Genomic DNA, 25,468 nt, shown 5'->3' on the forward strand with positions numbered 1-25,468 from the left:
TAACTATGGGGTCTAATAACAACAAGCCCCTTTTGTGCTTTAGTGCTACAGTGTATGCTGCAAGATTAATATATTCTACGTGTCATACAGCAAACTAACTGGAGGTCTTGACTGCTCTTTTCCATAGCTGACAAAAAACAAACCCACCTACATACCTGTGTGTAATGTGTACAAACAGGACCAGAGCATTTGTAAGGACAATATGGGTTGCATTCATGAGGATGGGGATACGTGAAATCTCTCACTTCATCGTACCATGCTTGGACATGAAATGTTGGAGGTCTGTACCTATGAAAGCCAGTAGTAGTCTGTTAGATCATTCAAAAGTTGTAGCTTCTATCATTCTACTTTTAAGCAAATTTTGCTAGATTTAAAAACAAAAACTATATATAGTATAAAACAGTATCTTAAACTACCTTCCCCAGTGTGCCCCCAAATTCTGCCCAATTGATGGAAGAAGGCTTGCAGGCCCATGCTCCCATAGACAGGTTTCAGCCCACGACTCTGCAGATCTCTCCAGTTCTGTGTCCCACGTCTGAAATTTGAAAGAAAAGAAAGGGAAATCTTCTTAGAAATACTTGGTTGGTATCTCTTATTTAAAAAAAAAAAAAAAAAAAAAAAAAGAGGATTGTCTATTTTTAAAGCTTCTGTTACCAGGGCAGAAGACTGAAGAAAAAAGTGAGACTTGACAATTGTATGCCCCATTTGTGTTACATAAGGAAAAAAAATGTTTTCACCAAGAGAAAGAAAAAAGTTTTAATCCCTGCACAGCATTCTCTTTAAAAGCATTTGCAGCCATGCTGCAGTGAATAAAAGACAAATATGAAACCGAAATGCTTAGTTCAACTATGCAAGCTAAATTAAGTGCATTTTCTGTCTTGTGAGATTTCTTTTTAGTAATAGGCACTTTTCTTAGCCAAAAGGGTATTATCCAACACACTTTCAACATAAGGCTTTATTTCCTCTAAATCAAAAGTTTATTTGAAATGGAAGTGCTTTTCTCTCCCTTTTCTATAATCAGCTTTTGTTGAAATAATACATAGTGCAAACACAAAATATGAAAACTAGAGTAAGGTTGTCATTCATTGGTTTTATAGCTAGGTTGGCAAAAAAGGAGGCATTCATGTTAGTAAGAGGCATGCCTAGGACAAGTTAAAGAAAAAGACTATGAATTATTGTTTATCACAATTGTTTACTCTTATTTTTCATTCTTTAAGACACATGGAAGAATAGGCTTGTAGCTGAAAGGCAAATGCAAGTTTCTTTCTTTCAAAAGCACACTAAAACCTACTCTTCTTGAAACAAATGATACCATACTGTGTATGCATAGTTTTTACTGCGTTAAGCTGAGGTTTGCTCAAAGTGGTCCCTCTTGTGCAAAGTATCATACTGTTGCTTGACTTTTTAAATCTCCTGATAGTTGCAGAAGTAGTTTCCAGATACCTGACTCTCTGATAGCAACACTCAGGTTAGGAAACTGAAATATTTCCAGGAAAGAAATGCAGTTCTTGATAGAAGCTCAATTATTTCATCATAAGTTCAGACGAAATTTCTTAGAATGAGACTGTGTTATCTAAATAACAGTAATCAGTATTTCCAAACACAAATTCCCATGCAGACGCTGGAGATCATGTCTACAAATTTTTGGCATAGATTAAAGGTAAAAAACTCATTAACACAGCCAAAGAATGCAGAAATATCACAGACAAATTCCATGTGCTAGAATTTATTTTTCTATTGATTTTGACATGCAGTTTTCCTCTTATTAATCAGACTACTCATTAAAAACAAATATGTCTTTGGTTATGCAGGACCATGATTATGTAAAGACTTTAATATCGCTCAGTTTAATCCTAAAATACCTGTTCTTGGTTCTCTTCTTCAGAAGTCTTTAATGCATTGAATTCCATTTTGTCTCTTAATATTATCAGCAAATAAGAAATTTACAGGCTACATTTTGACTCCCAAAATGCAACATTTATTTTGACAGAATTACTCTAACAGTTTAATAACGACAGAATAAAGCTTTTAACCCACATATGGATACAAAACCCACTGAGTTTAAGAAACAGTAGGAATTTTCTGTTCACACTACTGTGCCTGTATTTCAATGTCATAAGCCATAACATTCTTTAATCTTCATAAGAAAATATTCTAATCTTAAATAGTTTTATATGATAGTTTGTATAAATCTTTTCCTCTTCCCTTTCCTTGTCACACCGTCATAAATAGTTTTTCTTCCTATTGTACCCATTGTAAAAAACAAAGATTAACACACTTCTTCCACATACATTTTTTTTTCTTATAAATTGTAGTACAATTTCTTCATCATTCTACAATGGAATCATGACTCTGTAACATTTTAAAACAAATGCCACAATATATCCTCTTGTAAAGCATCCCTCCACATTTTCAACTCTGAAAATAGCAGTCACGGTTAAAGGAATTGTACGGTTGTTGTGGTTTTTTTTTCTCCACGCAAGTCATAAAATAATTTATGCAGGTATTTTAACTGAAATAATGATTTTTTGGAAGATCAGAGCTAGGTAGTCAATAGTAGCTGCTTGAATAAATTCCTCAAGCTTGTGAAGTAGTTATCTTTAACAAAATTTTCTTTTAAAGACTGATGACAGCTATGCATGACAGAGCCATCCAGAACTCTGCAAGAATAGCCTTTTGATGAAAAACTTAAATTCATTGTTAATCCTCCTGACAGATGAACATGCACACACCGAGGTATTGTTGAGATTGAATATTGTCTTTAAAAAAGTTCCTTCTTTTTTAACTGTTTCTCTGCCTTCATTCAAGTATAAAATATAGTCTTCACTCCCCGCTGCTTGCCTAGCCAGAGGTAGACACACTTCTAGGCCACAACCTTAGCTGCAGCAAAGAAATAATCTTCATGGCTGAGCAGATGGGATGCAGCAAAGCTTTTTGCAGGAAGCAGAGCACAGAAGACAATATCAGCAATGAGGAGCTTGGGGTGCTTGGATATTTTTGCTCATTGCAATGTCATTCCTGACTCCAGAAAAGGTTGGTATATGAGCTAGAGAGCCAACTCCACTGTCCCCAGGAATGGGTTTGTGTGTGCGAGATTATCTCAGAGAGGAATCTGCACAATTAATTAAGGACAAGAGGTCATAGCTTAAGGCTCATCATGAAGTAATCACCCTATTTCTTTTTATATTAGAGTTTAAATCTGTCCCATTGTTGCTTTCCAGGGTTTTTATTTACTACTGTTTATGATGAAGTGAGCCTCATCATAGTGCACTTTCCTTGAAGCAGCTTCATTTATGATTCTGCTCCGGAGTCCTCTAAGACAGTGATAACATCAGCCTTCCTTGGTCACTGCCCTTCCATGTCAATCATAATGATGGGTCTAATGACAGAAACTCCACAGAGTCATCAGTTCATTTCATATATGAGAGGGACGGAAGGGAATGAAGTAATAAGAAAGTTAGAACTGAGCTAATCACACTTCTTGGCAGTTTTCATTGAAAACAAATAATGAGAGGATTAAAAACAAATTTTGTTTAAATTAAAATTTTTTCAATTTTCCTTTCTCTAAACAAAAATTTAAAAGTTTTCTAACTAGCATTAACAAGCTAGACAATTGTCATTTATTAGTGTGTCACAGAAGTAAGAAATCTTTAAAATGTACTAAGAAAGTCATTATTTAGCCTAATGAGATACATTGTTTTAATTAGCATGGTAAATTTTTATATAAAAATATCTTTGCATTATTTATTCAGTTATCAACTGTTCTCTAAAAACATCTTTAGCAATCTAATCTTTATAACACTGGAGAAAGAATATGATTTTTAAAACTTGAGGAATTCATATTTCAGTGCTTTTGTAAAATGTCTGTGATACTGTCTCATGGGAACTGTCTCGTAAATCAGAATTTAAATACAAGCATAAAAAGACAGGTATGTTTTTATCAAAAATATGCTATAAAATTTCACAGCATACATTTCATACACTCATTAATTTTGATTTAAGTTTAATCACTAAAATGTTGATTAAAAGTAGCGAATAAGAAGTTTTATGATAAAAATAATCAGAAATCTAACAGCAAATAGTTGCTGCTGAGTAAGGATTGAATTCACCCAATTATACTGCCTAACCCAAATACACGGTAGGCTGATCAATCAACAGATAACCCCAACTTCAAAATGTTATGAGATATCTGTAATGAATCAGATATCAAAAAACCTGCATATATATTTTGGGTTTGCAGCAAATGATGCCACATGTCTTGCTTTGCTCCCCGACGCATGTACCACACAATAAAGTCACTCCAGAACAGTCAGCTGTTCAGGAAATTCTTTGTGTACACCCTAGAAGAAAGGACTCATTCATTTGTTTCTCAACCTTTAACACCTAAATCCCTTATTTCTAAAGCCATATACAAAAACTACCTGGCATGGATATCGTGCACATATAGCTAGCATAGTTTATTGTCAGAAAATGCTGCCTATTATCCTGCCAGTCAATGCTTAGTTTGATCCAGGGTTTTTTTGGATGAGAAGGAGGTCATGAAGAAATATCAACCTACAGTACAACTTAACAATGCTTCTTCTTCATCAAGGCTATGTTTGAGTTCAAATGTGCTCAAACATACAATGACTATTGTTAATGGAGCCAGTTATTTCAAAGCTACTTCAGGTACCTCAGTGCCAAATTGCAGTCCACAGTATGGAGGTACACCAAGTAGACTACCAAGATATACCTTAATTCATTCTTCATTTTAATTTAAGTATTGTTTTGGGGTGTGATGGAGTAAATCTCAAAACCTTTACATTTTCAGATGTAAAAAATCTGTGAACTGTAAATCACATATAGGAAACAATCTCTTTAATTGCAGCATTCATCATCCAACGGTCTCATTTTCTCATCAAAGCCATGGCTTCCTGAAGTGTCTGTAACAGAAGTTAGAATTAAAATAAAACCTCTTCTAAGTTACATCAGACTTCTTTGGTAAATACAGGGTACTGATGGGAGCACAAGAAGATGGAAGTGCAACTAGGAAGCTGATTCCCAGTTCAGACAAGCATTTTGACCAGCAATTGTTTGGTACTACCGTGCAAGGTAATTCAACCTGTTTATCAAGAAAAACCTGTTTATCAAGAAAAAGCATTGCTCACATTGTCAGAAAACTACAGGTGGTCTACTTTTTGGATATGGGATCATCATCAGGGTTGGTTTTCTACATTGAGATAGAGAGATAGATAGACACTGAACATATCACCAACACTGAACATATCACCAACATATCACCAACATATCACCAACTGCTCAGCAACACAAACCTTCTTGAAGCTATTCCTTTTGTTTCACAGAACTCTGTTACGAGTAGCAACAAATGTAAAAGGAGTTGTTAGCATGTCTTAAATTGAAAAATGTCCTTCTACTTCTCCAAATACTTCTTGCATTTTTTACTTCCACGAGAAGATCACTCAGTGATGCTAATTATAAAGACCAAAAGATGTTACCTAGCAACTGAAGACACAGTGCTACTGCAGAGATTGAGAAAACTAAAGAGGTTTTTTGCCCTCTCGTCCATCAGTAGTCACAATGTCAAAGTGGTTGTAGCTATCAAGTTATGTACCTCTCTTTCCCTCCCTCTCATCAAGTTCACATCTGTACTCAGCTTGAGAAATGCACATTGTACTTTTCTGCTTTGGACATAACAGGGCAAGACAAGTGCAAATCAATATATAGACATACTCAAGTCTAAGAAAATGGTACCATTTTGTGCTCTTCAGTGCCATAGTTTCTTCCCTGATACTACTGAATACAGGGTTATCATGACAAATACAGCTTTCTGGCTCATAAACTACATTTTCCCAAAGTAAAATTTTTAAGATGGCCTTTGGTTCAGTGCTTTCTAACCTTCTGCATACATAAACAATTGTGCCCCAAAACTCCAGGAAATAATGAGTGATCACCCTTTGAAACGTGAAATTTCAGTCTGTGAAAACTTGATCCCATTATCTTACCTCTTTTCTATATTATACTTAGGCACTGTATAATCCTTCCCAATTTCAGCTTTCATAGATAACTGTATCTTACAAATTAACTTCTTTACAACTGCAGGCCTGCAGACTTTGACTTTATCAACTTTTACAAGTCATGTACATGGCTTTTACAAGTCACGTACCAGTTTTACAAGTTTATGGACCTGGTTTCAACTAGAAAGACATTAATCTCTTATATTCCAGTTTGTATCTATCTGATGTTTCATCTCTTTGAAAATTTTCTTAGATTTTTGTTCACATCTGCTTTAAGGATGGACTATATAATTAAAAAAATACTATTTTAATTCAACTACAGACAATGGTATCACCACAAGTCTACATTTGCTCTGTGAGCATACAGGTATACATTTCTTGTGATTCACACAACTAATTTAGACATCTGGTACATTAAATGGTGCTAACAGCCAAAGAGTTTTGGGTACTGTTTTGCTGAGAGCTGACTGCTGGAGCATTGAGTGCACACATATTCCTGAAGACTGCAGCAAAAGCGACTTCAGACATCTAGGCTCTTAGGAAGGCAAAGGATGATGTTCCTCCCTCCTCCATTATTGCCTATTGGTCTAGTTCCAAGTGGTGGACAGATTCGTGACCTTCCTCTATAGAAACAAATAATGTTTTTATTATTCTAATGATTTTTTTTTTTTTGTGGCATTCACAAGAGCATGCCTGTGCTTTGTTGAATAAAATGAAAAACTGAAATATTTTGAAGAGATTGCTGAGTGGTAGGGTAGTGATGCTGATCCTAATTTTAGAGATGCTCATTGTGCTTCAATTTTTTGATATAAAAATTTCCAAATTCAGAAGGAGAGGACCAAAAAACAACAAAACAGACATAAGTAATATTGAGTTTGCTGATATTCAAGATCAACATCCTGCAAGGCAGACTTCCTTAAGCAAGTGTTATCCAATACTTAATCAAGATATTCTCTTAGCTTTCAACCTTGCCAAAAGTACTCTTCCTAAAACCCCTAGGTCATGCAGACATGACTAAGTTCTCAAGTAATACCCCTCTCTATGACAAACAATCTTTTCTTCTAATGAAACCTGTACATTCAGAACAGAAGATCCAGATGCTGGAAACCAGCTTCCTAGCCATCCAAGAGGGTGTATCTTTCTCTGTAGCCATCCAAGAGGACATATCTTTCTCTGTAGAAAGTTACAAGCATAACCACTTCCCTTTTACTCTTGTATCCTCCTGTGTGACAAAAATGGTTTACATGAACTTTTTAGGTACCATTGTTGTGAAGCGTGTTCCTCCCATGGTATAATTCATCCACACACAAAACCCCTTAGTTCAAGGCTTAGTGATGCTCTAGACTTGATTTCATCATCTACTCTGAATAGTCTACCACTGACAAGACGGCATGGTCAATAGCTCAGATGCTTCTGCTATCCAAAATAGTATAGCCACACAGTAAAACTGCTATTTCAAACTTACATTTGAGCCACTATATACAGCAGGAGCATTGGCTAAGCTTCCAGCCCCTGCAAGCATCTATTTTACAGTAAGAGAAGAAAACATTTAGCTCTACATACTTCAGCCTTACAGTCTCAGTAGGGTTGTATACTTTTATCTAGTGTTTTCCTGTTTCAGCTTTGGAAAACAACTTGCACATCATCTGAGTATCGTGATTATTTATGCTATTTCTGTTGCATTTCTTAGAGTTTACACAGATCTACTATCTAAAACACTCCCTTTCATGGAGCCAGCAGTCAGGAAATGATGCTGATATTTTAGACTGGGTTGCAATACCACCATGACTGAACTCAGAGTGGATTAGGTTTTTTTTTTTAATTTAGATCAGGAATGTGCTTTTGAAATGAAAGTCCTGATCACTCCCATTTACTGTGCATCACAGAGCACTCTTGGAGTACAGACTAGGTCCTTTCCAGATAAAATGCCAGGAGTTATGCTCCAGGAGTGCACCTAACACTTTGCAGTTGTTCATGGGTATTCACTCCACACAGATTAGACCTAGTTCAAAATAAAAACCCCTGAAATGCAGACAGCATGTATGTCAGGTCCTCAGCACCAATTCTTTTGCTCTACAAATCTGCTCCTATCGCACCACAGCATTGCCAACACAGGCATTGCCTTCATCAGTATCTTGTTAAAACCTAGCGCACCATCAAAGACATTCACATAGAAATGGCATTATCAGCATTTCACAAATGTTCCACATATGCCAGACTAGCTGAGGCTAAAACCCAGGTGGCAGATTAAACTGAAGGGTAGTAGCAGTTACTGACTCCAGCTGCCCCCTCTTCTTCTGCCCCAGAAGGTACAAGTTCTGCAGCAGGGATGTTGCATGCAACATGGATCTTCTGAACGCTTCTGGTTTACAACATATCACATTAAAATAAACCACAACTAACACCAGTTTAACTTTACAGACTGGACTACAAATTGTGGTATTTAACCTCTGTCAACATGGGGTTCAAGTAGCGTGTAGCCTGAAACCAATGTTCCGCTTATAGAGGAGCTGATGTTTCAGTGAGGATACCGCAGCTTAAATTACAATTCATCAACAGCCAAACTAATCACATGGGGTGGGATTAACCTCCCCTCAATTTAAACAGCCTCAAAGCAGATACCTACATCTGAGCTAATTATCTAAATTACCTTTGCAGTTACATAGACAAATAAGCATCTATAGAGGGAGATAATTTTAGCTACCCACCTTTAATTGAGATAAACTATGTGTTGGAAATTCTCATTTTTCTCTACTAATTATAAAGGAGACTCGCTCAAATGCAGACATCTACACCACAGACATCAAAAGCTTGGTGAGATGAATCCCACCACTTGTGTTGTGTGAGTTCTCACCCAAGGCAGACCAGCATAAGTGAGTCCACCAATTATACCAACTGGTATTGCAACAGAACTAGCAAGCCCAGTAGCTCAAAAAATGTTTTCCAGTAAAATACAAAAAATACAGTGATAACATTTTAATTGGAGAGATTTTCATATACGTAGGAAGGCAGAAAAAAATCATATGGAATGGGACTATATGGAAAGAAAAAAAGAGCTAAAATTTAAGCTCAGTAAAGACGGAAAAGTAAGTATAGTGGGCACCAGTGAAAGTAAACATTTACTATGGCATAGTATAAATACCTCATTGCTGTATACATTCTAAATATAGGGAGAGAGTGGTAAAGTAAATACCACAGTACAGTATGGGTATTTATTTACTTTTTAATAGAATCCACTGTATTCTTTAAGACTAATGACACTGAGAAGGAAAAAAAGGAAAGATGAAACATAGAATGAGAAATGCCATGAGCAAATAAGCCAGAAATACAGTTAAGAACTAGAAATCAGCTGCATGGCACCAGCACAGAATGACAGAAAGGTGCAGCTGAAAATTACTTCAAGAAACTGATCTTGACTGTAATCTATCTAGCGTCTTCCACTGAGCCAGAATTAAATATATGTGTATTATCCACATTTTTTAAATTAAAACTAGTAACAGTAGTTTCAATAATAATATTTACTGTAATTTTCTTCTGGAGTTTTATGACTTTAAGAGCAAAGAGGATTTCCTTGGTATGCAACCTAAACCTCCTGCCCTGCAATGCCAGCTGATGTTTTATTTGCCAAGAAAAAAGAAATCACTCTCTTTACTGTAACAACCTTTATTTAATTCCCAGATTAAACAAATTCAGCTGCTTCATTCCTTCAATCTTTCTCATAAATCACATATTCTGTGTTTATAATCAATCCCATTAATCTCTTTCATTCTCTCTAGAATGGCTAGACCATTTGTAAAAAATGACCAAAACCAGACATTGCATTTCAGACAAGGCCTCACCAGCTTCACACAGAGAAGTCTCCTTTCAAAGATTGCTGCCTCATATTATTTTTTAACTCAGTGCAAGTCCTGCATCTTTTTATTGCAGTGTTACCTCTACATTTTATTCCCTGTATTTTACCTGTTTGATTTCTTCCTTATTCCATACCTTGCAGTTAAATTTCATCATGTTGATTCCAGGCCATTACTTCCACCTGTCAGGTTCTTCTAATTTTGATCGTGTTCTCTAAAACAACCCAACCTGTGCCCATGTTAATGTATTCTGCAGTTTTTAAGTATATTCTTTGCTCACACAAGTTGTAACCTAAGTGCTTAACCAAAAAGGGATGGGCTCCAACAGCATCAACTCTGTCAATCTTCTGCCAGTTAACGGGGAGCTTCTGTCAATTTTCACTCGCAAAAATGTCGGGATGGAGAGTGTCAAAAACTTTCCAGAGTCAAAAATATGACACCTACTACCTCCCCCAATACACTATGCTGGTTAATTACTGGGTCAAAAAAAAAAAGTAAAATAGATTTCTTTAACATGATCTCTTCTTGATGAACAGACATTGGCAGTTTTCATCGGCTTGGCTTTCAGTTACGCTCAGATGAGGCATTTTCATCTATACCAAGGCTGCTGAAGCAAGATCATGGAAACTAATGATAATTAGCACATCTGAAAAGTCAATAACTTGTACACGACTCAGATGCTCACCTTCAGTCATCTGAGTTTGCAAAAAATGTGGCCTCCGTGCTAGCCTGAGGTCCCTTACAGTATACAGCAGAGTGACCACAAAAGCTCAGGAGTACTGAAACACCAGACAACTCTCCCTGAAAAAATTACAAAATTAACCATACTAACTAGTGCTGATATATCCTTTAAGCACAAAGAAAGAGGATACCTAAATTGTTAAACTTTCCACTCCCATGAAAGTTCGGCATCCATTTTCCATTGGAGGACTACTGCTTGTCTAGAGATGAAATGGTAAGGCCCTTACATGCTACCATGTGGTAGACTGGAGTTTATAGAGCTTTAAACTGGGCAGAGATCCCTGAATAGACCTTGAGGTTTCAGCTACTCTTTTGGAAAAGAGTAAAAAGCAGGAAAACTGTGGCTTTTGCCTGGAAACAGGAAAGCAGTATGAGGCCAAAAATATTGTTCCTGAACGCTGAATAAATTGCACCAATATTTAGAAGTATCTCCTTATTACAGTTTCATGTGTTTGAGCTTTTTGTTCTCAAAAAGTAAAACCAGGAATAAGAACCAGCAGACATGACTAATCACATTTAATTCTGTGTGTACTCTAAGCATGTTAAAAAAGCCTTGCTGGAATATTCAGCTTTCCAAGGTGTTCTGAAACAGTACATTTACTTTGCTACTTTTTAAAAGCAGTGCATAAAGACTTTCTATTAGAATATGACTAAAAATCATCTATTCACTTCTATATTCTGACACGAATGGAAGAGAAGCAACAGTGTGAAAGCTGATCTTGATTTCTGCATTTTGTCCGTTGCCAAAGTATGAATTACACACATTCATTACAAACAGTATTCATAAATACTTATAACTAACTACAAATTGACCAGAGCACGGGTCCTTACCTCAAATCCGAGTCATGATTACCACAATAAACTAGCTGTAACTGATTGCTTTCATACAGAAGTTTTAGAGATGCTACAGAATTTCCTGGACTTTGAACAGGAATTAGCTGCAGTATCTCAAATATGTGTCACAGTGAGTGTTTACTTTTAAAAGATGACCACTGTGATTTGACATAAGTGAATTGAACTTACTGCCAGAGAGCACCCATTGATCATATGTGACTTGGCACTACTGTTAGAAATACGTTTAAATAAAATCTAAAAAGAGAGTTGGAAAATGTATTAAAGGACTTCCTGACCATTTGGAGATCCAACAGGGAATTCAGGACAAATACATTGTGATATGTATCAGGCAGCCAAAATTCTGGATTTAATGAGTGAAATATAGACTCATTTTAAGAAACTGTTATCTTCTTTCATAATAAAGTAAAAATTGCCCTTCTCTATATGGACAGAAGATAATCTTAATGAATCATGCTTTTCTAACTATGATAGTCACACTACTTATGCCAAATCTAAGGTTGAGGACTATATTTATAGATAACAGGATAAATTAATATCTAGCATTTCAATGAAATTATGTCAAGAAATAAGTATTTTTTTCTCAGTTAAAAAAATCTTAAATTGAAGAAGATTCCCAGGCAGATATCATGAAAATGACAGGCTACATGGAGTTACTTTTATAAATCTCACTGATTCTTTCATTGTTCAGTTCATATTTTGTATTTAAGCTCTGATTCTGCTACTACTGATTAATTTTTAATAATCTTTTTGATATGGGGGATGAAGAAGCAAAAATAAAAGGTGAACAGTGGCTGTCCTGTGTTGTTAATTATTTTATTTTGGGAAGGCTCCCTTAAACTTTGAGACAATGAGCCTTTCTGCTACTTTCCACTTTCAGTTTCTTTACTTGGAGTTGCTTAATTGTTGTTGGCATTACATCAATAAAAGTCATACCGTGGACTTATCCACTTGCTTTCTTGGCCACTTCACATTGCACAATCCTTTGCTAAAACTGCCGGAGAGAATAAGAGGATAAGTCAACCTCACTGTGTTCTTTGATGCAGTGTCAGTAGCCTTTGAGCACAGGCAAAGGAGCTGAAGCACTTCCACCAGCCTTTGAAGTGGAGCAGAAAAGTGGAAAACCAGAAGGAAAGCAGGCAGATTCACTCTGAAAAGAGCTGCTCTGTACTTGGCACCCAAAGTGCTCTCCAGCCACTTGAGGGTTTCCACAAACCAAAGTCTTCTGCCCGAAAGGAATGAGAATTGTTTTTAACCAAGCGTCCCTGAAGAGTTTTGGCAAAACGGACAAGATAGATACACTAAACAGAGACATGAAAAAGTTTTGTCAGAAAGATCTAGGAAATTTAACAGGGCATTTCTATTCAGCTCAGAAAAATTCACCAAAATGTGTAAGTCCATTACAAGGCCTTCCTTTATGTTTCCTAATGCTGTTTCAATTCTCCTAAGTATACTACAGACAAAAAATCTCAGCTGGGAGCTGACAGATACACAGAGACAGGAAGACTTATGCAGATCATAGGATCAAAAAGCATCACAAAATAGCCAAAAATTTAATTCAATCCCTATTCAGTCGCTATGATGACATGAACAACGTTTTATTATTATCCATGCAAGAACTCTATCTGCTAGTGGGTTCATATGACCCAAAGTCCAATGATCTGTATTTAAATACAGCAGGAATTTGCCTGAGGAAAAATTAAGAAGAATCTAAATGAGAAACATTTACAGTCATTCTTAATATTCTTCTTCTGAAGTCTTCATAAAGTTACTGAAATGGAGAGGCAAACCTTCAAGCCTCCCAAAATATAAGGCCCCACAGAAGTCACGAGTCAGTAATGGTTTTGAAAGAAATTATATGGTATCAGCACTTTCAAGACATCACTGTCAAGGTTTTGAAACTAAGACCTTCAGAGATATTATACCAACACAAAGTAAGAATAAATATATTTCTTTTTTTTTTCCCTTGTGAACAAAATATGGATCCAATACTGCTGCCAGACACACATCCATAATTGTCCCTAAGAACCACGCAGTTATACCAAATAAATTATTCTAATCTGAACTTTTTTAAAAGTACCTCTAGAAGATTGACTTTTCTTCACAAAAAGGTGAAGGTTTGCAAAATAAAACTTTATAGAAGCAAGGCACGGGCTTTGCAATGACATCCCTAGCATTTATCAGCAGGATATGGCCAAAAGAAGACTAAAAATAATTAAAGAAATAGAGTTCCTTGCCCTAGAGGACACTGATGTTCTCCAATTACAGTAATTAGAAAACGCAGGGTGTGGCTAGGGGTCAAGAAATACCAGGTTGGAATGCATTGCTATCTATCAAGCTGGGAACCTAAACACTTTTCAGTACAGCAAAGGCACATGCATGGAATGAGGATCTTGCATGAGCTATTTGACTTATTCTTTTGTTTGGGAAAATATGTATGAAATGAAGGAATAAATACTAAAGGAATGGCTTAAAATAGAATGCATTATATAAATTCATTAATAAAAACTGCTTTTGTAAATTTTATTCTTGGTGGGTCCTTTTATTTTGCAGAGTACAACTGGAATATAAAGGAACTAACAACTTCCACTATCCAAATAATAATGACTATTTTTAAAGTGTTGACCATGATAACCATGAAAAAAACCTCAGTTTTCATTAGTATGTTCAGATTTATTAAGGTGCAATGTTGCCAATGAAATTATCGGGGGAAAAAAAAGTTTTGCAAATTCAGTCCATGATACACAAATAATGCCTACAAAAAAAAGAGGTTAGGAAGTTGTAGGGTGATGGTGCCTGGAACAAGTTTTTTAAGTTTTATTAACACTTCACAACCTAGTAAGAATTTACTAATAATGCAATAAAACCCTTTCTAACTGAATAACATAGAATAAGGCCTTCCACATCAATCCAGTCTGAACAAGAAACCAAGGTACTGATTTCCCGCTTTCGTCACAGTCTCTTGTATGATACTTATTTAAGGGTGGGATTGATGTCAGTAGAGTGCATAAGGTTGTCTAAAGTCAATCTGCCAAATAACAATTTTAACCACAGAAAGGATGTATTACCTTATATATTCCAAGATTATTACATACATTGACAAGTATATGACAAAGGACAAATGGTTCCCATTTTTGTCTTAAAAGCTAGGTCTTTGCCAAGGGAGGCCGGGCAGACAGCTCCAGCACAGCAGAGGAATAGGCAGGGACACTAGAGCAGCCGCAGAGCAGCCGAGCCACAACAGCACACTGCTCTGGTCAGACTGACTACTGCCAGCAGTAGCTGGCTTCAGTTTTCAGTACTAGCTCAGATATCTCCTCCATACAGATGTACCCCAAGCACGTACATGGTGTGAAGGCCACGCTGGTGTCAATGGCCCAGGGTGGGAAATGTTGAAAGCATGATATTTCATACAACGCTCTGATAAGCATTCTTTGGGTGCTTTGGAAGGGCAGCAGGGAAACATCATCCCTCTCTGCTCTTTCCAGTGCTGTTAAATTCTTTGGCACACCAAAAAGAAAATGTTCCTTACTCCTTTCTTTACTAGGAAACAATTGTGTAGAGCATATGTCAGGATAAACATATATACAGCATGCATCTGCCATACATTTTCAAACATACATATAACAAACTGTTCATCATAACCTCAAGAAAGATTGTATCTTTTTTCTATTGAAGTCATAATGTTGACAATTCAAAAACCCTCTCAGCATTGAAGGAAAAGGTCTAGGAAAGAATGATCTAACATGCAGTCATAAGGTCATATAAGGCCACTGCAGAGGAGTTAACTGAATTTGTTGGACTGCTGTTCCCTACAGAGGAGCTTACGCAGGTTCTCACGCCAGAATCCTTCTATACAAAGAAAGAGACAGAAGGCAAGCCAGAGGATCCGTATCAGACTTAAGAAACATTAGATGAAATGGAAAATATCAACAGTATCAGATTGCCAGGACCAGGCAATATCCTTCAAGAATCTGGAAGAACTTGATCATGAAACTTCTGAATTACAGTGTGGTACACAACCTCTCTTAAAATGGCCTCGTTACCACAGTAACAAAAAACAGCGTATGGGTGTTAATATTTTAAAAAGCTTCCAGTAGATCCTGAGAAACTGCAGACTAAAAACTGATTTCCATTGGGATGATATCATAGGACAAGTTAAAAAACATATTAAATACATGGATAATATGAATTCCTCCCAAATATATTAGACTTTGGAGATGTCAACAACATGTGGAAAAGGGTTAAGTGCAGTTAAGCCTTCTACAAAATTCCTAAGTTATTTAAAAATTAATAAATGAATAAAATTAAGCTATCATGAAATAAAGAAAAAAGTGATAAAAGACAGAAAACAGATTTAAGAATACGAAATTGTTTTTCAAATTCCCTGCAAGATGTGTCCATGGTCCTCTGCTGTATACCTTTGTCACAATAGCCCAAGAAAAGAAACTACAAGATGATATTAACTACTTAAGGTAGTTAAAAACAAGATAGGAAGATAAAAGATAGAGATAGGAGACTCACAAATACTAAGTGATTGGAAGACAAAATGATAGATAGCATTCAATATGAACACATGCAAAATAATGAGGACATTGCTGGAGATCACAGCCAACTATACATACACTGTAGTGTAGTAAATTACCTTAGCACATTGGAAAGATCTTGGAGCTATTGTGAATAGCTCTATGAAAATGTCGGCTTTAGTTTAGCCACAGTCAAAAAGCGAAAAAAAAGAAAAAAACCCAACTATATCAATTTGCAGTATGCCATAACTATCAACAGTTTGGTTTGTTCCCTTTGAATTAAAAGGAAATCACTAATACCACAGCAGATAGAGAAGGAAAACAAAATATAATCGCTTTAAAGAAAAACAAGACGTCAAATAAAAGAACAGGTTTAAAGCAAAAAAAGTACTTTTTCACACAGCGCATAATTAAATCTATAGAGCTCTGCAACTTGATGCCATGGATTCAAAGAATACAAATGGACTCAAATGCGTTCAGATTCATAAAAGAGAATTCCATCTAAGACTATTGGACACAAAAAGTACAACAGCAGATTTAGGAAGTCCCCAGGCTACTGTTTGCTGGAAGCTGGGGGGGTTCATTGCAGAAGTTTCTCTGTTCACATGCTCTATTCTTATCCTCTTACCCTAGGAATCCTTTACTGCTCACCACCAGAGCCACAGTACTTGGGAAGATGAACTTTTCATCCGGTAAATTCAGCCAGACAACCATGAGAACATTCTGTTCATTAGACATATCTACTGTGAATCTTACTGCAGCTAGTAACTTTAGGTCTCTGAACTGTGATAGCCCAGTACCCTTTTTGTTTTTCAAGGCATAAGGGGAGAGTGTACAGCTGTACAGAAAATCAGTAATTCAACCTTTTTGCTTTCCTTTTTTTTTTAAATAGAAACAAGATCTTATATGCTGGAGCCCATCCTCAAAGGCTTTTCTCCTCTGCACAACTTAAACCAAAATGTGACATTAGCCCTGCAGTTCTCTTTCTCTTCTTCATCCCTCCCATTCCTTAGCTATGCATTCCCACCTTCTTTTATTAGCACTGGTACTCATCTGATTCAGCCACGTAGGGAGCCAGTTTCATGACTCAGACTGGAAAAAAAATTTAAAAATTAAATTTAAAAAAATAAAATCTGATTCTTTAAGTACTTGGACCAGTCTCATCATCAACTCAGACACATGTCAGTGGCAGGAGCAGGACAGAGGCGTTTCAGTCAGAGCCACCTGTCAGGCTAGCTTAGTTGTTCCACACTAACAGTGCCAATGAGGGCATGCAGCCCCCACAAACCTTCTCCCAGCTCCAAGCACTCTTGGGGATCTTAAACTTCTCAACTATATGACAGAATTCTAGAGAGACAGGTGTACCAGTGAGGCACCTGGACCTTGATCACCTCCATTCAGATTCAGCAAGACATAAAACTTCACTTCCCCAAGCAGAGCTAGCTCTATTTACAAGGAAAGGTTTTACAGTACAAGGGGCAGCTTACAGTGACATGACTGTGCCCATAGCAGGAAATTTTTTTGCCAGCATGACTATACTAATAAAACACCCCAAAAGTAGACAAAAGCATTTCAGCTGTACTTATCTAGCTCACTAAACATCAGGCAAACATTTAGAGGGATTGTTTCCCTATTCTGGAGCACTGGAACTCACATTTGGTAAGACCCCATTGCAAGGATATTTAGTGGTATGGGTCTATCTGCTGAAACCTTTTTTTTCTAATTAAACATCCTCATTTATCCCCATCCTTTATGTTACAAAAAATAGCCAAGTACAGTTTTAATTCTATCAATACTTGGGTGTTTGAACTTTCTGTCATTCACAAAACTGATCCAGAGGTCACAGACCCTTGGAAAACCAGATCTAAGAGTGTTTATGTCTTTATCTGGAAAAATGGAACTTGTCCGTTCTATTATTAATATGCATCTAGAAAAATAAAGTGACTACTAAGTGTCAAAACAGGCATTTGTTTTAATTATGAACAAAAAGCTAGTGGTAATAGTTATGCAGCTGTATCTGTTAGAAGTTATGAAATGATAGAATGGAGTTTGCCTCTGTAATTTATTTCTTGCATATATGCAGTATGATAATGATACTAGTTTTTCCAAAGGAATCTCTTTGCACAAGACAAATCCTGCTTCCTTAACAAGCTATCATTTCTTGTTCCTTCTTTGCTGTTCAGTCTGTGGCTCCACACCACATTTACAATTTTGTACTCAAATTTTGCTCTTATTAAAAAATAAAACAGCCTTGATTCCTTTAGGACATCTCGTGTAGAAAAGAAGGCGAACAATCACACAATCTCAAACTGTATTATAAAAATATATGTGCAATTAATCAGAAATCCTGTCTTTTCTTCCTTCTGTTCAAGCAGTGGAGGGCTCCCACTGCCTCCTAAACCATCCTCTCTCAGTTCCCAATACTGACTCCCACCTGCTTCCTCCAGGTACAATCTCCCTTCCCACTCACTCCCAGGTTTAGTCTTTTTAAATAACCTTTTAGCAAATTTCTGTGCTCTTAACCTCCCTCCATAAACTTCTGCTCCCAATTTTTCTCTGCCCAGAGAGTCACAGTCCTTCCCCCAACCACATATATTCATCAAATGCTCTTTCCCTCCATCCTACTGATTTCTCAACACCTTCTTGACCAGACTCTCAGCCTCTCTCCATGCCCTTCTCATGGGTCCCTGTTCCTGAACACGTATCTGTCCCTTTGACCAGACCCTTTACACAGACCCTTTGCATTCACAAATCCCAAACTCTTGCCCATCCCAGTCCCTGATTCCCTTGGGTATTATGCCAAAATTGAATCCCACTCTCTTGAAAGCTGCTGTCCTGTTCTGAATAATGGGACATAAGAATATCTCCTCTACGTTAAAATTGGATAATCTCTTTTCCATGCTACCCTCTGGGTCAGGGGTCATTGGGGAGCATAGAAACAACACCATCACCAAAAAAACTTGTTCCAGATGTAGACCTAACACAAAATCTAGGCCAAAGTGTGTGCAGTGCAAGAGGAACCTTTGAAGAATACAGCCGTTAAAAATCTAAGTCCAATGAGGACATTCAAATTCTTCTTTCCAAGATATATAATACAGGCAACTGTGGAATGACACTAGGAATGGAAAAAGGCGCATAACTAAAAATCAAAGCTACCCTTTCGTAAAAGCTTGGGAAAAAGTTTTGCGGTATTTTAACATGCGAAAACAATACAGTCTTCCCTATTCTCATTTTACAAAAAGGCTGGACGGCTTTTTCTTAAGTTTTCCAGAAATAAATCAACCTGAGTTACTGGGAACAAAAAGGTAACCTATATTATAACAAGGTCTGAAAAATTCACAACAGAAAACAAAGTTTAAGGATATGTGCAGATAATTGTAAGTGAAAGGGTTAAAAGGGTTTCAGATACTATCATCCCTTTGTTTGGAGATGGAATGTGGTAACTAATTCTCTGATGGCTCTTAAGTCTAATATAGTAACACTCATATAGGTAAACTTAAGTTAAACTACCTTTATTGATGGTTTAAGCAAGCGTGGTTTCTCCAGGACACATACATGCTCAGTTCAATCAGATCTCCAAGCTGAGAGACATCACTCCAAGCTGGGAAAGATATTTAATCTTGAAATGTGTTAATACGATCCTCTGTCATAACCTTACAATGGAAAGTGTCAGGAAATCTGTGTAATATTTGGTATAAACAACCCAACCTATAGTAATGCTATTTCTCTGGTGCCTGCACAGATAAACACAGTGTGGACACAGGAAAAAGATTTGAGCTTTTCTGCAAAATAAAAATGCAGAAGAAAAGTTTCCCATTCTTGTCAGCTCTAATGACTTGATTTGATCTAATTAGCAAGGAGAGATATAGTTAGCCTTGAACTATGGCATAAAATCAAAGTTCAAAAACATGGGAGATTTAAGTCTACTAGTAACAAACCAAACATAGAGGCTTCTTAAGGGAAAAACACAAAGAGAAATTATGTATTACATTATTAATCTGTTAAACATAGGAACATACAGGACACCGTCTAGTAGCACATTACAACTTAAATATGACGACTTTCTTGTTATAGGAGCTTCATTTTTCTCAGAAATTCCATCCAACCTAGAAGCATGGGAGAGAATCCATGTTATTTTTAAATTTCATAGTTCAGTACTTTTCTTAGATAGTAACTTCTCAGGCCATAATCAACTATTCTGAGTAATGCAATTTTGGAAATAGGCCCCTTAGACTGAGGAATTGCGACTTTGATTCAGGAGAGCTGTGAGAGATAAACCCATTAATATCAGTAGAACATGACACTTGATCCACAAACAGGCATTTTTATCTCACAGTTCAACCCTGTACAAAAAAAAGACAAACAAGTAACAAGTGCTTTATATGAGAAAACAAGCAAGCTAAGACTGAAAGTATGCTGTTTTATAAAGTGACAGTAACTATTCTAAGAACATTTCTTTCTGCATGTCGCTATCAGTTTTTCCTTACCATATATTCCATATTGGAAGCTGGTGGATACACCTGACCCCGTAATTTATTATGAAGATCCAAGATACTTTGCATATCACTGTCTGTGATAGCCCTTTTCCCTCTCTGCTTGGCGATCCACCACTCACCATCTTCATCCATGTACTTTTCCAAAAGTTCCTCTAAGAGCGTGGCATTGGGAAGAACCATTGCAGAAACTGCTTGAGCTATGAATAGCAAGGTAGTTACTCTGAGCCATTCCTGTACTACATACTTCATGATGAATGATCTCAAAATGCACAGGAGTTAGCTCCAAGACAAAGTCTTTCTTCCAGGTCTGTTGGCTGTAAATGCATAAGAGAGAGTAATGTAATTTGGAGGTTGAAGTACTGGCCTATATGAACTTACTAAGCAACAAAAGTCAAACTGTAGTTTGTACAGAGTTTGCCACTGTTGTTTTAGGGCGAGAAGCCAGGATGCTACTTTTTTTTACTCTAATAAGTATACACTGTTGCTTTGGGAAGATAGCTTATCTTCAACTTCAGTTTGTTCAAGTGGTTTTATATAGTACACTGGCATGCACATTTCACTGCCCGCATGCAAGAAAGCATGCTTTTCATATCTACTTAAAAGGAGCCAGACATCAATGAAGATTAGACTGTAGATAAGGTCTTCCAGTATTGGAATTTAAAAACAAAAAAAGTTAAGAGGCTTGCATCCATTGCCAAAACGCAAACTGAAAAACACAATAAAGTTGATAGGAAATATCCCCTCTTGGTGCATTTCAAAATATGACTTTGATAAAAGCTTTTGGTTTATGATTTCCAAAAACCTAATAAAACTAAAGGTATTCAACTCAGCCAAGAAAATGAGGAGAGATGGAGTTATATTCTATTCACCAAACAAAGGAAAGCACAGATAACTCTCAGAAAAAGTAGTCCCACTGCCAAGAATACAACATTCCAACACCGCCTATTACATGACTGAGTGCTTTAGGTAGGAAAGCCATGGTCACTCCCTCACCCCGGGTGAAAAAGCGTGAATCCCGCCACACCGACCGCGCTGGACCCAGCCGCTGGGAGGGAAACAAAAAGAGGCGAAGGGGGCACAACCGGGCTGTCCCAAGCGCGCCGCCGCCGCCCGCAGCCGGTGGCCCGGCCCCGGCCCCGCTCGCCGTGGGGCAGCCGGCCCCGAGGAGCCGCTGCCCGATCGGAGCGCCCCGCGGCCGCCGGGGTCTGGATGCCGCCGGCCCCCGTCCTCCCCCCGCCGCGAGTGGGTGCTGCGAGGAGTCGCCGGGCGCCCCCCACCAACGCCCTTACCCCTCCGGCGGCGGCTGCCTCCTCTCTCCGCAGCCAGCTTCGCTCCACCGCCCACCTCCTCGCCAGGCCCGCGTCGGGGCCGGGGCCGGGGGGCGCAGGTACGGCCTCACCCCGCTCGCTGCGGCGGGCAGCCGCGGTGGGAGCGGCGCGGCGGGTGCGGACGTGCCCAGCAGCGGAGCCGCGGCGAGGGGCTGCCGCTCAGCGCGCCGCCACCGCCTCCCCCGCCGGCCTCCGGGTCGCCACCGCCCCGAGGAGCTCCGCGCTTCTCCTCCTGGCTCCCGCCCCGCCGGGCATTTATCACGGGCGGCGGTGACGTGCGGCGGACACCCCTCCCCGGCACCCTGCGGGGCGGGACGCGCCGCGCTCCGGGCACCGCGCCCGCCCCCGGACCCGGCCCCCGCACCCGCTCCCGCGCCCGCACCCGCGCCCGCACCCGCGCCCGCACCCGCACCCGCACCCGCGCCCGCACCGCCCGTCCTCGCCCGGGCGCGTGCGGGAACGGCCGTGGGCGGCGGAGCCCGCACCAGCTCCCCGGGCGGTGGCCCGAGTCCTGCGGGCAGCAAGGGTTGGCTGGGACCTCTGCCTCCTGCCAGAAGCTGGCCTCGGTCCTGCAAAAGCCGAGGGGGGCCCCGTCCCCTGCCGCCTCCACCCGTTGGTAGCTGGCAAGAGGATGCTAAGCCAGCCTGCTGCTGCTGAAACACAGCACAGCGAAAAAGATGGGTGTTCGCACATGAGCTCTGCAAAAGTCTAGAACACGTGAATATGGCTGGAAGTATCAGCACAGGAATGTTACTGTGGATTCAGACCAGCCGCGTGAGACTTCTCGTTATGAAGTAGAATTCAAAAGCTTTTAACTACTCATTTCTGTTTCTGGCAAGACTAGGCATCAAATATGTACTACTTTGTTGTATTTGTATCAAAATCTTCTACCCTGATTTTTTTATGCAAGCTGATCGGGACAATGTTTCATTTATTTAGTATAATTTGGTACATTGAGCTAACGGCAGGATTGACCAGCTTCCAGTCTTCACAGGACTGCTGTACCAGCTTGCAAAGGTTTTCTGTATTTTCATTTTCAGAAACTGAGAGGCTGAGGTTAAAATTCATCAGAATCCAGCTGGCTTCAGACCAGCTCTATAAATGCTTCCAAATTTCATGGGCCCAAGAGAAACAATGCCATGCAAGTAACACACTGCTTCTTATTGTACTTTCTCAGTTTTAGTTATAATTTCCCTAAAGACTTTGAAACTAACCTGTCTTGCAGGATGCTGTAGGTACTCTGTTACTTACGCACCGTGATACGCAAAAATTGTTATGCTCTATAGTGGTTGATCTTTGTGACTTTTTCTTTGCAATGCTGGGAAGTGGACTTCTGCACTCAAGTATCAGACACTAAACTTTTTTCCTAGCAAAACTGTGAGGTAAAATGCCATTGTGCAGCTGGATACACAGACTAGATGCGAGTTTTTTCAAGGTTTATGCACCAGGATGCCTTAACATCTGACATTTTTGGTATGGAAGAACGAGCCTTACTTATAGTCTGGTCATTCAAAAGAGTTTGAAGAGAGAGGAAGGAAACAAAAAATTAGAAGAACTTGATACAGTCTACACGTCAAATCTGGATTTTGGTAATACTCACATGCCATTTGTCTTGCTAGATGGACTTCCATCCTCTTTAGACCTCTGGAGGCCAAGACGTGCACTCTATATCATCGAGGCACAGCTTCACCATCATCACCTAATAAAGAATATGTGTCTATTCTGTGTACAGGCACAAGTGCTATTTCATTATAAAGCAGCAGAAAAGGTTTACTGTTATAGCCATTAATGGTTGCACACACAAGAAACTGAAAAATTCTAAAGGCGTGAAGATATTTATGGGGTTCCCATCAACTGTTGGAAAGCACAGTAGCTGCCCCTTTCCGTCAGCATTGGACATCTGCTGGGCTTCAAACATAATATAGATCACACATCACCTTCCATCTTTCATTTTGAGTATTCATCATACTTTTTAGAAAGCACTTGATCATATTTGGTCTTTGTCAGATTGAAGACCTTATTATATTGTAATGCAGGTTTTAGATTCAATAAAATAAATACTAATACAAAAAGAGATAGGCCTCATTGAAATTGACTTCTTTTTGTTCATCAATTAATTTATCAGCAAGTAAATAAACCCTTTACACTCTGTGACTGTGCCTTTTCTATTGGTTTATGGCTATCTGATTTGTGACCATGTAAAAGTGTGGTGACTTTGACAAGTGATATTTTGACCTATCCACTAATTTTGTGTATGTAATTAAACGTAATTGCCTGGATCTGTTGTCTTAATCAGCTTGGGGGAGACCCTTTTCTCCTTTTTTGTTATTCTGGATTGGTTTAAACCTCTGACACTGAGGATATAACTGCAATCCGTAATTTAAAATTGTTATAATAAGCAGTTAAGCACCACTACATCTCCTGAAACTAAAACTAACTATCCTCCCCTCCCAAAGGCACATGCAGACAGGGCACATGCAGACAGACAGATTCAGTAACTGTTTTCTGAATAGCTGTAGCAGCAACAACAACAACAATTGCAACAAAAAAATCCACTTGAAAGAAATCAGTAAGGGGTCACCAAGTGCATGCTGGACAAGCACTGAGAATATGGCACTGAGAAAATCCTAGAAAGGAAGATTTTTAGCCTAAACTTTGGCTTAAAAATGGTTTAAAGCTTGAGGGAAGGAGTATCTTCTGCTGTCTGAGTCTTCCTGGGTTCGAGGAGACAGAATTCCAGCAGTCATTGTAAATAAACAAGAGCCTGAATGAAAGATATTTTACTTCATCATCAGTTTGTTTTCCTAATAGAAATAATACACAGGGCCCCCAAGTGTGGATAATTGGGTTAGGAAAGAGTGACACAACCAAGTAAGAAAGACAGAGAGAAAGACTCTAATACATATAAACACATATTTAGCAAATCTGCTAAATTATAAGCGCTGGGCTTTTAATTGAAAACAGAAGGAAGAAGAAAAATCCAGGCCATCTTTCTCTTGATTTTAAACATCTTTAGTCAATATACCTTCTGGTTTGCTGCTTGACATTACAGTATCACAGCACTGCATTGACCAAAAAGAACTATTAAATAGTCCGATCTTCTACAGAACTTTGGTGCCACTTTTTTTTCCAAAAATTAGACCCACAAAACCAGTGTTTAGTTGTTGCCTGGTCCTGTAGGCAACTAATAATCACCGGAACAGTTTTTGCCAGAAAAACCCACCGTACACCTGAAGTTCAATCCCTGGAGGTGTACATTACTGCATATATGACAAACCTGCTGACAGGCACGTAAGCTCCAGTGACTCTCCCAAGTCAGGCACCCCCCTGCTTACGTGTCCCAACAATGTGGTAAATTGCTCCAGACTCCCACAAAAATGGCCAAGCAGGAGGCTTTTCCAGAGACATGTCTGTAAGGTGGGAGACCAATTTTCAAATTTAATCTCTTCCTGATGTGGAGCAGGCTCTTGAATGCCCCTTTGCTGGAACCTAATATGCCCACAATGTTGCTGAGCAGTCTGATTTGATTTTGCTTTTGGTGGTTCTTGTTTAATCTGTTCCATTTTACAATTAAATATACATAGCACTAGAAAAACCAAATAAATTCATCTGTAAGTTGGTGGCTAAAATGGAGGAACTGTGCTTGCTCAGAGCCCTGCT

General features: G+C 38.6%; 1 protein-coding gene across 1 annotated transcript in view; it reads right to left on the minus strand.

The window, feature by feature from the left end:
• The window catches only part of CRISPLD1 (cysteine rich secretory protein LCCL domain containing 1), a 44,708-nt gene extending 23,979 nt beyond the window's left edge, over window positions 1–20,729 (minus strand). Inside the window, exons 1-3 of the mRNA XM_075141617.1 lie at window positions 20,472–20,729; window positions 417–535; window positions 156–288 (exon numbers count right to left, since the gene is read on the minus strand). Coding sequence (XP_074997718.1) covers window positions 156–288; window positions 417–535; window positions 20,472–20,729 — 510 coding nt within the window. The remainder of the gene's footprint in view (window positions 1–155; window positions 289–416; window positions 536–20,471) is intronic.
• Between the last annotated feature and the right edge of the window lie 4,739 nt (window positions 20,730–25,468).

The sequence above is a fragment of the Calonectris borealis genome, chromosome 2 (assembly GCF_964195595.1).
Source record: "Calonectris borealis chromosome 2, bCalBor7.hap1.2, whole genome shotgun sequence".
Taxonomy (NCBI): Eukaryota; Metazoa; Chordata; class Aves; order Procellariiformes; family Procellariidae; genus Calonectris; species Calonectris borealis.